Source organism: Pieris napi, chromosome 21, assembly GCF_905475465.1.
Source record: "Pieris napi chromosome 21, ilPieNapi1.2, whole genome shotgun sequence".
In the NCBI taxonomy this organism is placed as follows: domain Eukaryota; kingdom Metazoa; phylum Arthropoda; class Insecta; order Lepidoptera; family Pieridae; genus Pieris; species Pieris napi.
Genome location: NC_062254.1, coordinates 5812062 through 5828310, shown reverse-complemented (window position 1 = coordinate 5828310; position 16249 = coordinate 5812062). Strand labels below are relative to the sequence as shown.

Here is a 16249-nt window from a genome sequence, read left to right as displayed (position 1 = left end):
AATTTTTAGAATGTTGGTCATTCTTGGGCATTACATGTAGCATTTTTATTGCTTATATTATTTTGTTCTAAAATACATATTCTTTTATGGAAAGCTTCTAAGCAGTTAAGTATACTGTCCAGTTTTGTATCATTGTTATCGTTTTGTTCCGACTTTTTTGACTTCACTACCAATTTAGTTATAGTATAGGTAAATCTTCTTAAAGATTCTACGTTCTTGTAGAGTAAAGGTTTGATTCCCGATCAGGGAACTAAGCGAAAAAAAGCTTTTGCCTGGCACAACTAACCAGATCAGTATTTTAACTAAAACAGTGATCAGACTGTTTTGAATCTTTTCTAAAATACGTTCGATCAGTTTGGCCTAGTGGCTTCAGCGTGCGCCCTCCTACGTCCTGAGTTAGGTTCGAACCCAGGCTTAAGGTCTATTGCACAGCTAAAAGTGCACATTTAACACCCACTTCGTGATGGAAAACATCGTGAAGAAATCGGCATGCCTTATACCCAAAAAAGTCGGCATGTTTCTGGTACAGAAGGATAGACACTTCCTTATTAGAAAAAAAACAATTGAAAAAAACAAAACGAAAGGGATACAGAAATCTGAAGCCCAAACATATATTCCCTGAAACTCCACTACTTGATTGTTCTTGATAATTTATAATTTTATTATCGTTAACGATGTAAATGTATATAAAAACTTACGCAAAATAAGCAGAAATTAAGTGTGCTAAATAAATATAAGTGTACTAAAATTTTAAGCCCATTGTTATGTTTCATTATTCACACCTCTAAGTAAACAATTACTTGACACCTAGAAACGCCCACACTTTCTAAATTCTGTGCTTAGTTGTTTAATAGTCGGACGGAATAGATAAATAGGTCTCAGTATCTATGGTTTTCGCGAGTACTAAGAATTTTAAATACAATTTCTTTAAAGGATTTTATCCGTATTATTGGCATTACGACGTTTCACAATAATGTCAAAAAAAAATGGCGTATATAGCCATTAAAGATTATATTTAAAGTTGTTAACTTCAGTATGTATATTGTATAGACAAAATAATAGCTGCCCGGCAAAACGAATACCAAGATCTTCATACAAAACAAAAATCATAGAATGACGAACAGAAAATCACTAAAAAAAGTTACTAAACTCGTGTGCTTATGCTTTTAACTCTTTAATTTCAGACTGATTCTAGATGCTATTACGAACTAGTTTATATGTTCGGTTCAATTCAACCTTAATTTCTTATCTTTAACGGTATCGAATTCCGAATTTCAGGATTAACCAATCTATATTTAACAGCTATGATCTTTTGTTACTTTATAAAACTAATTCCATAACATAAACAATTAATATTGTTTACTATATAATTTGGTAGATTGATGACCATACTACGTAAAAGTTCAACAAAAACACAAGAGCTTTGTACTATTATCACACTACTATAATCTTTAAATACTACAGATAATACGTACTTGTAGTCGAGAAACCACAGATATCCAGAGTTATCGCAGTGCGCGTCGAGGTCATCGTGTGTGGAGTGCTGACTGCCGGCGAGGCTGGGGTTGCTATTGCAGTCTTCGTCTGCTACGCCGGGGCTGCTCGCCTTCAGCCCCAACCGCGGCGGTGGCCCTGAAACATCGGAACGGCACTTTTAGAACAACAATGATTAGCCTAGCCATTGATATACAGAGCTTTAAGAGCAACATCATACAGCTTTGGTTTGAGATTTTGTAAGCTTCTTGTATGATATATATATGTATATACCTTGTGAAGGCGCATGTGAAGCAAACAAAATAGCTTTCGAGTTCTAAAGTAGCTTTGTATAGTACTAAAGTAAGCATTAAAAATAGCTGTTCTGTAAATAGGAGTAAGCAAAAAGCAAAATTATTTTTATATATTAATTTCGGCTCGTATAGCAATAGTAATTTCAGCTGTTTTCCTTATCTGTTGCTACTTTAGTAGTCCGTTATTAGTTATTATGGTCGCTTTTAACATTGGTACAAATGGAGTTCGTTGCTTGGATTAGTTTCCTTGAATTTTGTTCTAAATGTTAGCGTTAAAACAATTGTAATTTTGTTGTGTTTGTATGTGTAATATTTAAATGACATACTAATACGTTGTGCTTGTGATATAGTATAGGGGTTAAAATTTATTTAACAACACAACTAAGCGTTTTGAGGTTTTGTCTCATTTTTATATCAAACACAAACTACATTTGGTGCGTTCTTGCTATAAAAAAAGTAAATAATTGATATTATATAAATTATTTTATAATAATAAATCCCCATTCTTATGAGACTGCTTGATTCTTTGCTTTACGAATATATATCTTTTTCATATTTATTTATTCGCTTAACACGATAATAAGACATTGAATAATATATGTAATTTTCAACTCGAGATTTCCAGTTTAAGAGTTGCAAATGAAGAAGCAAAACTTTATAAATGTAAAACTAAGAATTATTGTGTCGTATAAGGCTAGTGTCCCTTTAGAAAACGGGACGTGGGTGGACCAGTTGGCTGCCACCTCTATAAGGAAACCTGGCTCATCCACAGAGCAGGAAAATGGAACACAAACATGTTTACACAATGGATAATTTGAATCATGTTAAATGCTTACAATATGATCACTACCTGTAGTAATAAAAATAGACGAGTAACACACATTGAATGTCACAAATACACAGCTTAAAACACTGTATAATAAAATAGCTTAAATTACAAATAATTTAGCGAACTGGTACTAAATGTAAATTAAGAATCAATTTAACATCTTTTCTGTTGACGTTCATAAGTATACTTGGTTACTTATAGGAATAGTTATTTTGAGTTTGAGTTAACCCGATCTGACACTTCGCGAACCTAACTTAAAATTGATTATAAAAAATTAACATGAACCGCGATTAACAATTTTGTGTGTATTCTATTTTTTATTCTTACTTTATAATACTAATCTTTAACTATTTTATTGCATACTATTGTAGAATACAATATACATGTATTCATATGTATTCTATACTGAAAAGGAATGTCAAGATACGATAAAATCATGGAACATTAGCGATTCTTCATTCAACAATGGCCATTTAGCAATAATATGCTAACAGCCTGAAATTTGTTTAAATATATAGCATAGGTCAATATACCTACAATAAGCGGACAGTTCGACAAGTTAGGAAACTAGTGACGTAATTCTGACTCACTAAAGCCCCTCCATTGTTTTTATTAGTTAATTCAAACTGGCCCAGTACGATGAATCATTTCCTAATTCCTTAGGCAGTCCAATAAAGGCCGTCAATATCACAGACCACATGATGGTTTTAACAGATGTCAATTGCCAAATGTTAATGTTACAGAAGTTCTTTGAACAGACATTACTTTAATTCAGTATCCATCTATTATAAGATAATTGCTTTTTTTAATTAATTTGACTTCACTAAACTAATTATCAATGCGTTTTAATATAGAACGCTTCCACCTAGGAGGTTATTTTATTATTATAAATAAAATAATAAATGATATACAGGTATTCTGTCTGATTAGTAAAATAATTGTACCAAATATTGTACCAAAATATTACCATAGACGAATAACTCTAATTAACAGATACAAAAAATTCATCCAAATAAATTTGTAATTAAAAATCAACTTATTTTAATTACAAGCTTGATTACGAAAATAGTACATAACGACAAATGAAAATAGTTCAAATCTGTTTGTAACATAATAAATTACAAAAAGTAGACACCAGTAGCTTTCCGTCTGCGAAGTTGAGAATCATAAATTTTTATATTAGGTTGTCTCCTTAGTTCAATGTACTTATGTAAAACATTGTCGTGGCAGTTTTACACTCAGGCGCCTTGCAAATCACGTTATTGGCAGTTGTTAAGCTAGTTAGTTGCGTTGGCGTTAAACCTAATTGGATATCAATGTCAAAAGAAGGTGGCGGTCAAGGGAAGTGTTCAAAATTCGAGATACAAGGACAGAATGTTCGAGAAGTATTATGAATATCTGATACCGTGAACGTAACACGATTCCCAACATGATAACTAATTTGGTTCCTTAAAAACCCTTCTTTAACCCTGAAGAAAATACGGTTTCCCACTTGAACCCGTTTTTGGCTGAGACCCTATGATAATTTTAAACTGGTTGTAATATATCCGTTACCGCTTCACGACGAGTGTTTTCAATAAATGGTTTACTGTGGAGACATTTAATATCCTGTAACTTGTAATATTTTCTTACTATATGTTCGATCGCTATGAATATAATAATATATAAATAAAATTTTACGTAAGATATCAAGAAGTACTAGGATCACAGAATTAACAGGAGTTATGCATTATCGACATGTCTATAAATCGCTTGCCTAAAACATTAGATATACTGTCTTATATCTTCGTGAAACATGTCCTATGTTCCTACGGATGTTTATTGAAATGGCCTTTGAAAAGGAAACATATGTAGTTTATAATCAGAGCTGTGGTATAAACGGTGACTCGTTGCATCGCATTCCATGCAGTCGGTGGGTAGATACCTAACATTAAGTTCATGCGCATTACAGCGTTTAAGGTAATAATCGCATTTTATTTACTTTAAGCACATCATTTAAGGTGGCAGTATATTGTCATAATATATAGAACGAAAATTCTTTTAAACTATTCGAAGTAATATGATATTATGTATTTACTTTTCAGTTGTTGCCTTGCAATTTTATAACGCAGATTGCTAGATTGCATACTAATTAAAAATAGTGAACAAACAAGTCACGATACGTGATCTGACAGCGCCCATCCTCAGTAGCTCACATGGTAGAAGGAATAGAAAAGTGGAGCAACGAAGTATTAAACTGGCGCCTAAGGTACAATAAACGGAAAAGAGGAAGACAATTTAGAAGGTGGATCTGGTCTGGATTTAGGAAACAGCGAGTGGTACATGTCAGATAGTGCCAAAGTGCAGACAGAAGAGGAGGCCTTTGCCAAAAAAGGACACACAAATACCTAAGAATAAATGAGACGAGAGAAATATAGTAAAGTATCCAATACAAACCGTTTTTTTAAACGAATAAATACCTTTTTACTGACTTATTTTATGACAAAAAAGGCTGAGGCTAAATTCGTTAACGAGTATTTTGTCAATTAAAAAAATGTGATATTGATAAATAACAGCAATTGAAAATACGTATTAATTTCAAGTACTACATATACTACACATATTTAAATGAACGTGAAAATACCACAATTGCACAGTTTACAACAGATTAGAACAATTATAATATTGAGTAAGTCATGTGTCCTCAATTCTAAAATATAATTGAGGTAGTTAATTAGTAATTATAGTTGTGTATAGCATGATGCAAATATGTCCGTTCGTGTCAAGGATTATTTAAACGGAAAGCAATTGAGATTGCTGTCATCTAATGCATAAAGTATATCTATATATATAAAAAGAAAATGGTGTTCGTTTGAGGCTCTTTCACGCTTAAACCACTGATCGTATCGACATGAAACTACCACCATTCGATGCGAAATTTTTCCTAGATGGTTTATGGCTATTTATTCCAACGTTCCTTCATTTTTTTATTTCTGTTTTACTTTTATGAAATTTTTTCCCGCTAATAAAAACAAAAGAGGCTTCCTAGAACCTCAAAACGTCAACATCTGTTAAAAACTCGATTTTCGAAAATTTTCAATTTTATAGCGGGAAGTTAAAAAGAAGAATGATAAAAATATGAAAAAATAATAATAATTTTTTATTTATTTCCTATTTTAATTCGCACAGCGAAGCGGGCGCGAAACGGCTAGTATATATATATATATATATATAGTAGATTTATTGTCTTCAAAACTTATTATATTTATAATTTTATTAATTTATTTAATCACGCTCTGCTATCTTTTGCTTTCCTACAACATTGATTTGTATTTTCTCTATCATTTGGAGTAGATACTCATGGGCCGTGGGGTTCAAGTACACAAGCGCTAATAAAAGATTCAAGTTGGCGACCCCAGAGCTGGTGCTTTCATCGCTCAACGAATAAGTATCGGAATACAGCGTGGAAATGCTGCCAGCATTACAGGTACAGTGCCACAGGGACCAAACTTTTTTTTTTCTATTTATCAATTTTTAATTATTATTCCAATGTACTCGTAAATACTGTATATATAAAGAGTTTATTTGTTTATGGTTTTTTACGTATGGCCAAGGTTTTGATTTGGAATCATACGTAGCCTCAGTCTTGACTATGATACCCGTAGACCGATTCAGATTTTTTATCAAAAAGTTACTACTGGGGTGACGATAGCGCCACCATCTAGTAATCAAATGAATACTTCAGTTGTTTTAGCACTTTGGGTATTCTCGTTTGATCTTAAGTCTTTATGTGCATTTAATGATCAGGTATCGTATTGTCATTTCAGCTTTTTTAAAGATAATTAAAACTAAATGATAAACTAAGACAATACCATTCGTATATGTATTTTAAAACATTTTTTAGATAGAAAAACATATACTATATGACGTAATGCTGCGTGAATAAACTTTTACTTTCTGTGTAATTATAACCATGTTAGGAGACATCTATAAAATTATTTATTTTCACATTATCACCTACACTGTTCACATAATCTTCAACACGCATCCACGATGTACATTATTCCATTTTACCGAATGAGGACAGATCAGAATTTAGGAAAATTGTTGGCATTTCGCCATTGTTTGATTTTTTAAGCCTGACGTTCCGACATGCTTCGTCTACTGTGTCCGGTTAAATACGCCATTGTTAATTTTGATAAGTTTAATATCAAACTTTTTTGTATAGAACATAGAACGGGCAGGCACGACAGGACGGACACTTGATATTAAGACACTCAATGCCAGAGGGCTCGCGAGTGCATTGCCGGCCTTTTAAGAATTGGTACGCTCTTTTCTTATAAACTCGCGTCACATGTCTTTCGAAGTCTAACCCTAAGATTTTGAGTAAACGTATTAAATTTGACATATGGGATGAGATTCAGAAACGTCGAAAATGTATCGGATTTTGACATTGATAGTGTAGTAAGAATTCTGAAACAACGCCGTCATGGTTGATAACCCTCTTTATATATAAATGTTAGAGTGAAATAAATATGTCTACTAATTGCCGCATGGAACGTTTAATAGACAGTTTTAACGTTTTCTATTAAGAGATATCTATGGTATTTTACTTCAATATTTCTGTAGACATATCAGTTTTTTTTTGGTGCACAACAAGGTGGAAAAGGCCACTAGGGAAAGAGAGGTCACCCTCTTACACGGTGAGCTAACTAGCTTAAAGAAGTTGGAGAAGATTGGGAGAAAAATACACAAGATAGAGAGAGATGGAGCTAGTTGGAGAAGGCCTATACTGTATAAGAGGTCATCTTTTGTAAACATGGATGTGGTTTCAAGGAATAAGTGAGGCTCAATTACATATTATTATTTCTGTACGCAATATTTCCATTGCATATGTGATGATGTTATTAGCTTCTGTGACTAGAACTGTGTATCAAATCGTTCAGAACAGTATACATATGTACAACAGAGACTCTAGGACAGAAGACGGCAAGATTTATAGACAATGTGAAATTCAGGTGAATAAATTTAATGAAATAGCCTCTTAGTAAAATTGCAGACAGTTTTTGCAACGTTCCACGAACAATGGATTGCCCGTGAGATATCAAGCTAATTTGGCCATGAGTGCCGGATGGAGGTCGCTGCCTTGTACCACGATATTTTTTGCGACAGAGTGTATCGTTTTTAATGTTTCATGGTACCGGCCATTGGCTCGAATATTATAACTTCGGAGAGTTGCGTGTAGTTAAAAGGTCCTTACATATTATATATAATTAATAAACAAATTTAAATAAATCAACTTTTTAAATTTGTATATTTTTTCTGTTTCTTAATTATTTTTATAACTACTATGTAGGTTAAGAAAATTGTAATTTATAATGTTTAGGTTTTAATAAACGAATAAATAAATCAAAAGTATTTGAAAAATTAGTGCTATTGAATAATTACTCTTAATTGAAAAATTAATCTTAAAAATTATATATATCTCGTAAAATGCACTTATATGCGGAAGTACTGTGCATGGTCATATTTCCGGTCGAATAATTATTCTTCATACTTAATCAGTTACCTTCACTTGATAAATTCTGCAGGTTCAAGATTTCACGGACACTTGCGACCTTTATAAAGGGCATACTGGCGAGAAATAGGTAGCTTTTAAGCTATTGCTGCGTTGTAAAGACTTATGTTAGGTAGGAGGTTCGATTCCCGGCAAAAAAATAATTATTCTGCTTAAGGCAGATAAACGCTTCCACCGTGAAATTATATTTTTTGTGCTATTTTACTGACTACCGTGACCAAGCTAGAATTGTAATTTTAATAACTATAGGTTGACTTCTTCAACAGGAAATAGTTTTTGACTATCAGTGGGACCCCCTAATTCTCTTAAGCTTCTATTTCAACTTCAGAATTGTTGTCTCTTTTCATCGCATCGTAAATACAATTTGTTAGAAAGAGACGTGAGTACTGTAGTTAAATGGCTTTAAAAATTGACTGATTTGAAAAATTATTTCACCATTAGAACCCTACGTTATCTCTGATAAACAGAGGACTGAAAAAGTCTATTTACCGAGAAAAGCTTTAGTGATCATCGGTGCTATGATCGAATTAATGCGTTTGGAACTGCAGGGCACAGATATATATATATATATATTATATATATATATAATAATAATATACTATGAATGTTAAATAACTATTCAATAGTATTACACGTTTTTCCCAGTCTGACAACGTTTAAACTAATTTTATAGTACGCTTTTGACAGTGACTGGTGTTACTTAAATTATCATAAATCGTGCCACGACACTGAATTATACTTACCTATAAGGATTTTTAAATATATGACTCAGTACATTATGTTAATTAAAAAGGGGAAAACTGAAACCGGTGAAATGCGAAAGTTGTGTAAAAAATATAATGACAAAGATTTGTTAGTAGTATGGATTCCCGGGCACTGCCTCACCCACTGCTTCGGTAAAAAAAGCTGTTTCGGAGGCAGCGCCCGCCTAAAAAAAAAAAAAAAAAAAAAAAAAAAAAAAGTTTGTACTCTAACCCCACTAAACAGGACGTGCGGAGTCGAATGCACTCACTCCTGAACTGATAGCTCTAACCGTTCCAGAGATAGCTTTCACAAAACCTTGCTAATTACTTACTAATCACCAACTTATCAGTTACTATTTCCTGCACGAAATCCCCACTCATTATCTAATTACTTAATGACTCAGTACGAATGCATCGTTATCTACTTTCCTACATTCACTAACCCGATCTATGGCTCTAAAAGAAAAATAGAATAATATAATATAATAAACTATATCTAACCTAACCTAACCTACGGGTCTAAGCAAACAACAATAAATATACCTACATTAACACCATTATCTATAATAAAATTAGATGTAAGGGTTACATATTTAAATAAAACATTTTTATTCCAGGTATTATTCTTTTATTTATATGTCCATTATATTTCTATACAAATTTACTAGCACCGTATCATTGTTCTCTGAGTCACACGTAAAATTTCTAAGGAAGTCTTCTAATCTCATCCCCCTGAACTTGTAATATATGTATACCAAACAGTACTCTCCGCACACCGCCGATAGGTAATCCTGAACCGTAAGGTTATTGTATCTCCACATGCAACAATTCCTCCTTAAAAATCCTTCTATTGCTTCAATAGGTTTACGTCCAAACGAATCAAAGTATTCCCCAACTCTTTCGACGTTTATATGAATAGCCACCCAATGAGACCCCGACTGTGAATCAGGGTCAAGATTGCATATGATAAGTGCTGGCACCTGAGCATACATCGGCAATCGATTTGAAGGATATACGTTGCTCTGGAGGCTGGGATGTATTCTACGAAGACTCATTTGCACTTCTAGTGTGTTCATACTTTAATACGCGTTTACTCCCCTACTCTTTCACTCTTTTACTGACTACATTTATTACTATCAATTCATATTTATACCAATGTATTTAAACACACATAATATGATCTCAACATAAGTAATGAGTCTCTTTGTAAAAAAAGTAATGAAGGTAAATAAAAACCATGTCATATTCGATTACATTATATTTTATTATTCTTAATATCATAATAATTACATAAGTGATTGCTTAACTACTATAATCCACACATACATTTCTGTTCTTATCTATTTCTATAATATTTGAAAACTCTGCGTAAACTACACAGTTAATTGTTTCAGTCAATGCGCTCTCGAATCTTACTTCCATTCTTACACTACCATGGCGTACAAGATTCCAATGCACATTAGAGTTAGCCGACAAGTCAGGTGTTAAATCAAAAGCTAGTAAACAGTATCCATTTGAATATTGTTCCCTCGATATTCCATTACCTTCGTTAAGAAAATGTATACCGGTGCCTGAGTACAGGGTGTGGTATGCGCTAGTAAATACATCGTTTGGAAATGATGGTTGTAACGATTTTGAAGGTATCTGTTGACCATCTATATATAGGCTAAATGAGCAAATACCAAAATTTTCAAAGTTGAAAGGATTTTTAACATAACTACCGTTGAATGCTGTATTATTCACAAAACCTATAATACATCTCTTAGGAACCTGTCCTAAAATATACTTCAAAAGTAATGAAGGTTAATAAAAACCTGATAAGGTTATTCGTTTATATTTTCATATTCGTAAATATATTTTATTGTTCTTAATATTATAATAATTATACGTATATATGGTTGCTAAACTACTAGATACACACATTTCTGTTATTATCTATTTCAAAAATATTTTAAAAATGCAATGACTATTAAGATTGCAAAGGGTATTTAGAGTGCCCTTTGTATTTCTTATCCACATTTTACTGATAGGTATGGATACTTGTTTAAACATGCAGTCGAGTTGAATATCGTAACTAGATAATGATATCCATTACCAGTCTATATAACCCGATACTTGTAGAAAGATTTAGTATTGTGCTCTAAGTTCGGCAAAAGTGAAGTGGTTGAAAGTTTGAAATAATAAACAACAATGGAGGTAAGTTATTTAAATTTTATAAATTTGGTTTCAGTAAATTCTTTAATAATTCCTATTTATTTTTTGAAACGCATTTTGATTTGTTTATGTTATATTTCAGTCTTCATACAACCTGAAAGATGTGGATAAATGTTTCAGACCATATAATTATTATAATTTATCTGATGATGAAGAAGAGGTTTTAAACATAACAGAAAATAAAAATAAGAAGACCAATCGTTTAGATGACTTTTTTCTTCAAGAACCTGACCGGAAGAAGAAAAAAACTAAACTTTCTTCAAGTGTTGGCCGTGCAGGGAAGGAGGGAAGCATTTCATATATATCGACTGATAAAGATGATGGAATGGACGCTGACATACTTGTGAAAATGGAATTATATAGTTTAAAAAAGTTGAAAGAAATCCCAGTGGCACAACATTGGAAAAATGCAGATATTCGTGTTAAATATTATATGAAAAACGATTCCAACATTGATGTTCAGATAAAGGATATTGTATACAACATAACAAAGGGGATATCCGAGGAAGATAGTGTAAAACGTTACAGTTTTAAAAATTAGTTTCATTTAGTTTCTTCATGCTTCAGATTTTAATACCATATGTTTATATAATTAAGTAATGTTTCAGTTTTCCACTAGTATAAATACTATGTTGCATTGTACAAAGTCAATCATTGTGCTTTTTGTTGAAGACCTTTGCGCATTAAGGTTAAAAGTGTGAGACAAAAAACAGTTGTGAAACGAATACATATATACAATGTCTCAAGAATGTGTTAGTGTTTTTTTTGATGAAATGGATCATGAATTTGAAAGCTTATCCATTGATACAATTGAACTTTTCAACGTTTGTGAGGAAATAGAAAGAAATGATTTAAATCACCCATTTTATGATCAAAGAATGATGGTGCTATGTGATGAATTCGATGGGAAACTGTGAGTATATTTAATAATCATATTTTCTATATATATTTAATTTTTTTATTTTTATTTCTCTATTCGCATTTCTAACAGTTAAATATAATAAAATTTTATTCGACAGGGTTGATCAAATGGGTCGTGGAACTAAAAGGAAAGCAGCTGTTGATATTAACTCTGCTGACATCAAAAGAATAAAATCTGGATCGAACATGGATCTTTCACGGTCTTCACAAGAGCAATCAACATCGAATGAAGGTAATAATTTTAACATGAAATTTTGCTGTATTTGTAATAGAAATGTTTCCAAAAAATATTTCGCTAATCATCTAAGGAGCAATGCACATAAAAATAATGTAAATAAAAAACAACATTCAGTAAAACCCAATGTTAAGATAATTGAGACTGCGTTCGGTAATAGAATAATAACCTATAGAGTAACTTCAGAAAATCAAAATGATTTACAGTTTGAGACACCAGAGTTATTTCTTGCATCTGTCAAAGATACAATATTTACAATAATAAATAAATCTATAGAAGATCATACAATTTTAAAAATAAATTTCATTTTATATGGTGACTTTGTTCAGGAGACAAAAAACATTAACAACACTTTTGATTTCCAATCAATGAATTTTATTGTTTGTATTGGTGATGATTTAAATATATTTTATACAACTCTCACAAAATCTCTAATAAACTATATAAATTCATTCGAGAGAAAGGATAGTGGGTGGAGTCTGAAAAAAAATTTACATTTGGATATGAATTTAAATCAATTTAACCCTTTAAGAGGAAAATCCTTTATTGAGTTACCACATGATATAAAAATAAAAAAAGCTGTGATAAATGTTAAAAACACTGATGACGCCTGTTTTAAGTGGGCACTGTTATCTGCTTTATTTCCAATTCATAAAAATTCGGATAGAGTATCATCATACACCAAATACAGTCATAAATTAAAGTTCGGTAATATTAAATTTCCAGTCAAATTAAAGGATATACACAAAATTGAAAGTCTTAATAATGTAAGCATTAATGTTTTTGGGTTAGAATATAATGAACAAAGAAAAAAGCATTGTATTGTTGGGCCATTGTATTTTACAAAGAATAAAATGCAGACTCATATAAATTTACTATATTTGACACAGGGTAAAATCGGTCATTATTGTTATATAAAAAATATGTCACGATTAATAAGTAGTCAAGTTTCGAAATCCAAGGAAGCTATATATCTATGTGACTTTTGTTTACAATATTTTTCAACATCTGAACGTTTAAATAACCATCAAAAAAATGATTGCAGACATATATGTACACAAATACCAAGCGTAGATAAAAATAAAAAAAATTGGTGGGGCGATATTGTATCTGAAAATAAATTAAGTTTTGATAAATTTCAACGTAAATTGATGTTACCTTTTGTTATATATGCGGATTTTGAGGCTTTTTTAAGTCCCTTAGCATCATGTTCAAACGATCCTTCAAAATCACATACAATAAATGTACAAAAACATAATGTGTATAGTTTTGGGTACTACATTAAATGCTCATACGATGATAAATTGTCTAAATATGTAACATATACTGGTGAAAACTGTGCTTTAAAATTTATGGAAACCCTGAAAGATAATTTGACAACAATTGTTAAAAAAATTGGTTTCCAAAAAGTTGCTAATAAAATATCACCAATTCAGCAAGATATAGTTAGCAAATCTATTCATTGTTATATTTGTAATAAAATTTTGTGTGGGAATTCAATGATTTACCACGATTGGTTTACTGGGGAATTTGTTGGGGTCATACATAAAGTTTGTTCAGAAAAATTTAGAGTCCCTTACACTATACCAGTCTTCTTGCACAATTTAAGCCATTATGATGCACATTTTATCGTACATGCCTTAAACTTTGATGAAGGTCAGGTAGAAGTTCTCCCACAAAACAAAGAAAAATACATATCATTTTCAAAGGTTCTTAAAATCAATAACAGTAATGTAACTTTACGTTTTGTGGATTCCCTAAAATTTTTACCCAGTAACTTAGATACTTTAGCAAAAAATTTAACAAAAAATAATTTTAATGAATTATCAAAATGCTTTCCCAATTCAGAAGACTTTAAACGGCTGACTAAAAAAGGTGTATTTCCATATGAATTTATTAAAGATTTTGATACATTAAACTACAATCAACTTCCAGATCTTCCACACTTTTACAGTAGTCTCACAGATTCCATTATTTCTAATGAAGATTACAACCATGCTAAAGATGTTTGGAATCATTTCAATTGTAAAAATATGTTGGATTATTCAAATCTTTATTTAAAAACTGATGTTTTATTGTTAGCAGATATTTTTGAAAATTTTAGGCGTGTTTGCATTAAAACGTACGATTTAGACCCGGCTCATTACTATACAGCACCTGGATTAAGTTGGGATGCTATGTTAAAACATACTAAAACAGAGATTGAATTACTTTCTGATATAGATATGATTGCTTTTATTAAATCAGGAATTCGTGGTGGTGTTTCGCAATGTAGCACTCGCTATGCAAAAGCAAATAATGTTTACATGTCTGACTATAATGCGAAAGATAAAGAGTCATTCTTAATGTATTTCGATGCCAATAATCTATATGGTTGGGCAATGTCACAATATCTACCTACAGGTGGTTTTGAGTGGGTTAGTGCTGATACGGATTTTAATGTTAGTTGTTCATCAGATATAGGTTTTATCTTAGAGGTAGATCTGGAGTATCCGGTGGATTTACATGATAAACATTCAGATTTACCTCTTTGTCCAGAAAATATACCAGTTGGGGACGCTAAGGAAATTAGATTGATTCCAAACTTAAAAAATAAATCCAAATATATTATTCATTATCGAAATTTAATTCAATGTTTGAAAATGGGTTTAAAATTATTAAAAGTTTATAGAATATTAAAATTTAAGCAGAGTCCATGGTTAAAGAACTATATAGACCTTAATACACAATTAAGAACTCGAGCTAATTCTGATTTTGAGAAAGATTTCTATAAACTCATGAACAACGCAGTTTTTGGTAAGACTATGGAAAATATTGAGAAACGAGTTAACGTTAAACTGTTAACCCACTGGGAAAATAGGGGCAAAGTATTGGGGGCTGGGGATCTAATTGCTCAACCACATTTTCACAGTGTTTCAATATTTTCTGATAGTCTTGTTGCAATTCAATTAAACAAAATGAAATTAATTTATAATAAACCTATTTATCTCGGATTTTGTATATTAGATATATCTAAAACGCTGATGTATGATTTCCACTATAATTACATGAAAGAGAAATTTACTTCAAATCTGAAACTACTGTATACAGATACTGACAGTCTCATTTATCAAATATTTACTAGTAACTTTTATAATGATATAAAGCCAGACATTTGTACACATTTCGATACATCAGATTATAATCCAAACAATGTTTTTAATTTTCCTCAAGTAAATAAGAAAAAATTAGGTTATTTCAAAGATGAAAATTGTGGTAAAATCTTTACAGAATTTGTGGGTTTGCGATCAAAAATGTATGCATTACAGGTAGATGATAAAATTATTACTAAGGCGAAGGGTGTTAACAAATGTGTCACTAAAAAATTAACGTTGGATAATTATAAGTCATGTTTGTTTAATAAAAACGTACAGCATTGTAAAATGTATCGGTTTAGATCATTAAAACATACAATTTTTACACAGGAAATAAATAAGGTGTGTTTATCTTTTAATGACACAAAGCGGTACATTTTACCAAACAAAATCGATACGTTACCTATAGGTCATTACCAAATCAATAGTATGTAATTAAGTATTGTAAATATAACAAATTGTAAATTTTTATGTAAAATAAATTTGTTTTGTACATGTATAATGTATAAACGTGTACTGTACATTAATATTGTGATATAACACTTAAATTTTTTGTATATTTCATATAAATAAATTGTTTTTAAAATATCAACTTAGTTTTATTCCTTTCCCTGAAGAAGACAGAAGTCAAAAAATAATGATTCATTTTATTCATCCCTTTGCTGCCATCGTAGCAGGACCTAGTGGATGTGGAAAATCTAACTTTGTTGCAAATTTCATTAAGCATAAAAGTAGTATATGTAATGAGATTTTTTTAGAAATCACATGGTGTTATGATGAAATGCAGCCGCTATATAATATACCTGGAGTAAATTACCACCAAGGACTA

At 31.2% G+C, this 16249-nt stretch overlaps 1 protein-coding gene and 1 long non-coding RNA gene across 10 annotated transcripts in view; one reads left to right on the top strand and one right to left on the bottom strand.

Moving 5' to 3' along the window:
* The window catches only part of LOC125060121, a 102305-nt gene that overhangs the window by 22441 nt on the left and 63615 nt on the right, over positions 1-16249 (bottom strand). For all 9 annotated transcript variants that reach the window (XM_047664849.1, XM_047664848.1, XM_047664847.1 and 6 more), the window contains one exon: positions 1476-1632. In XM_047664849.1, coding sequence (XP_047520805.1) covers positions 1476-1632 — 157 coding nt within the window. The remainder of the gene's footprint in view (positions 1-1475; positions 1633-16249) is intronic.
* Positions 11014-12385, top strand: LOC125060128. Its single transcript, XR_007118799.1, has 3 exons — positions 11014-11112; positions 11213-12043; positions 12150-12385. It is a non-coding gene; the product is annotated as an uncharacterized LOC125060128 (long non-coding RNA).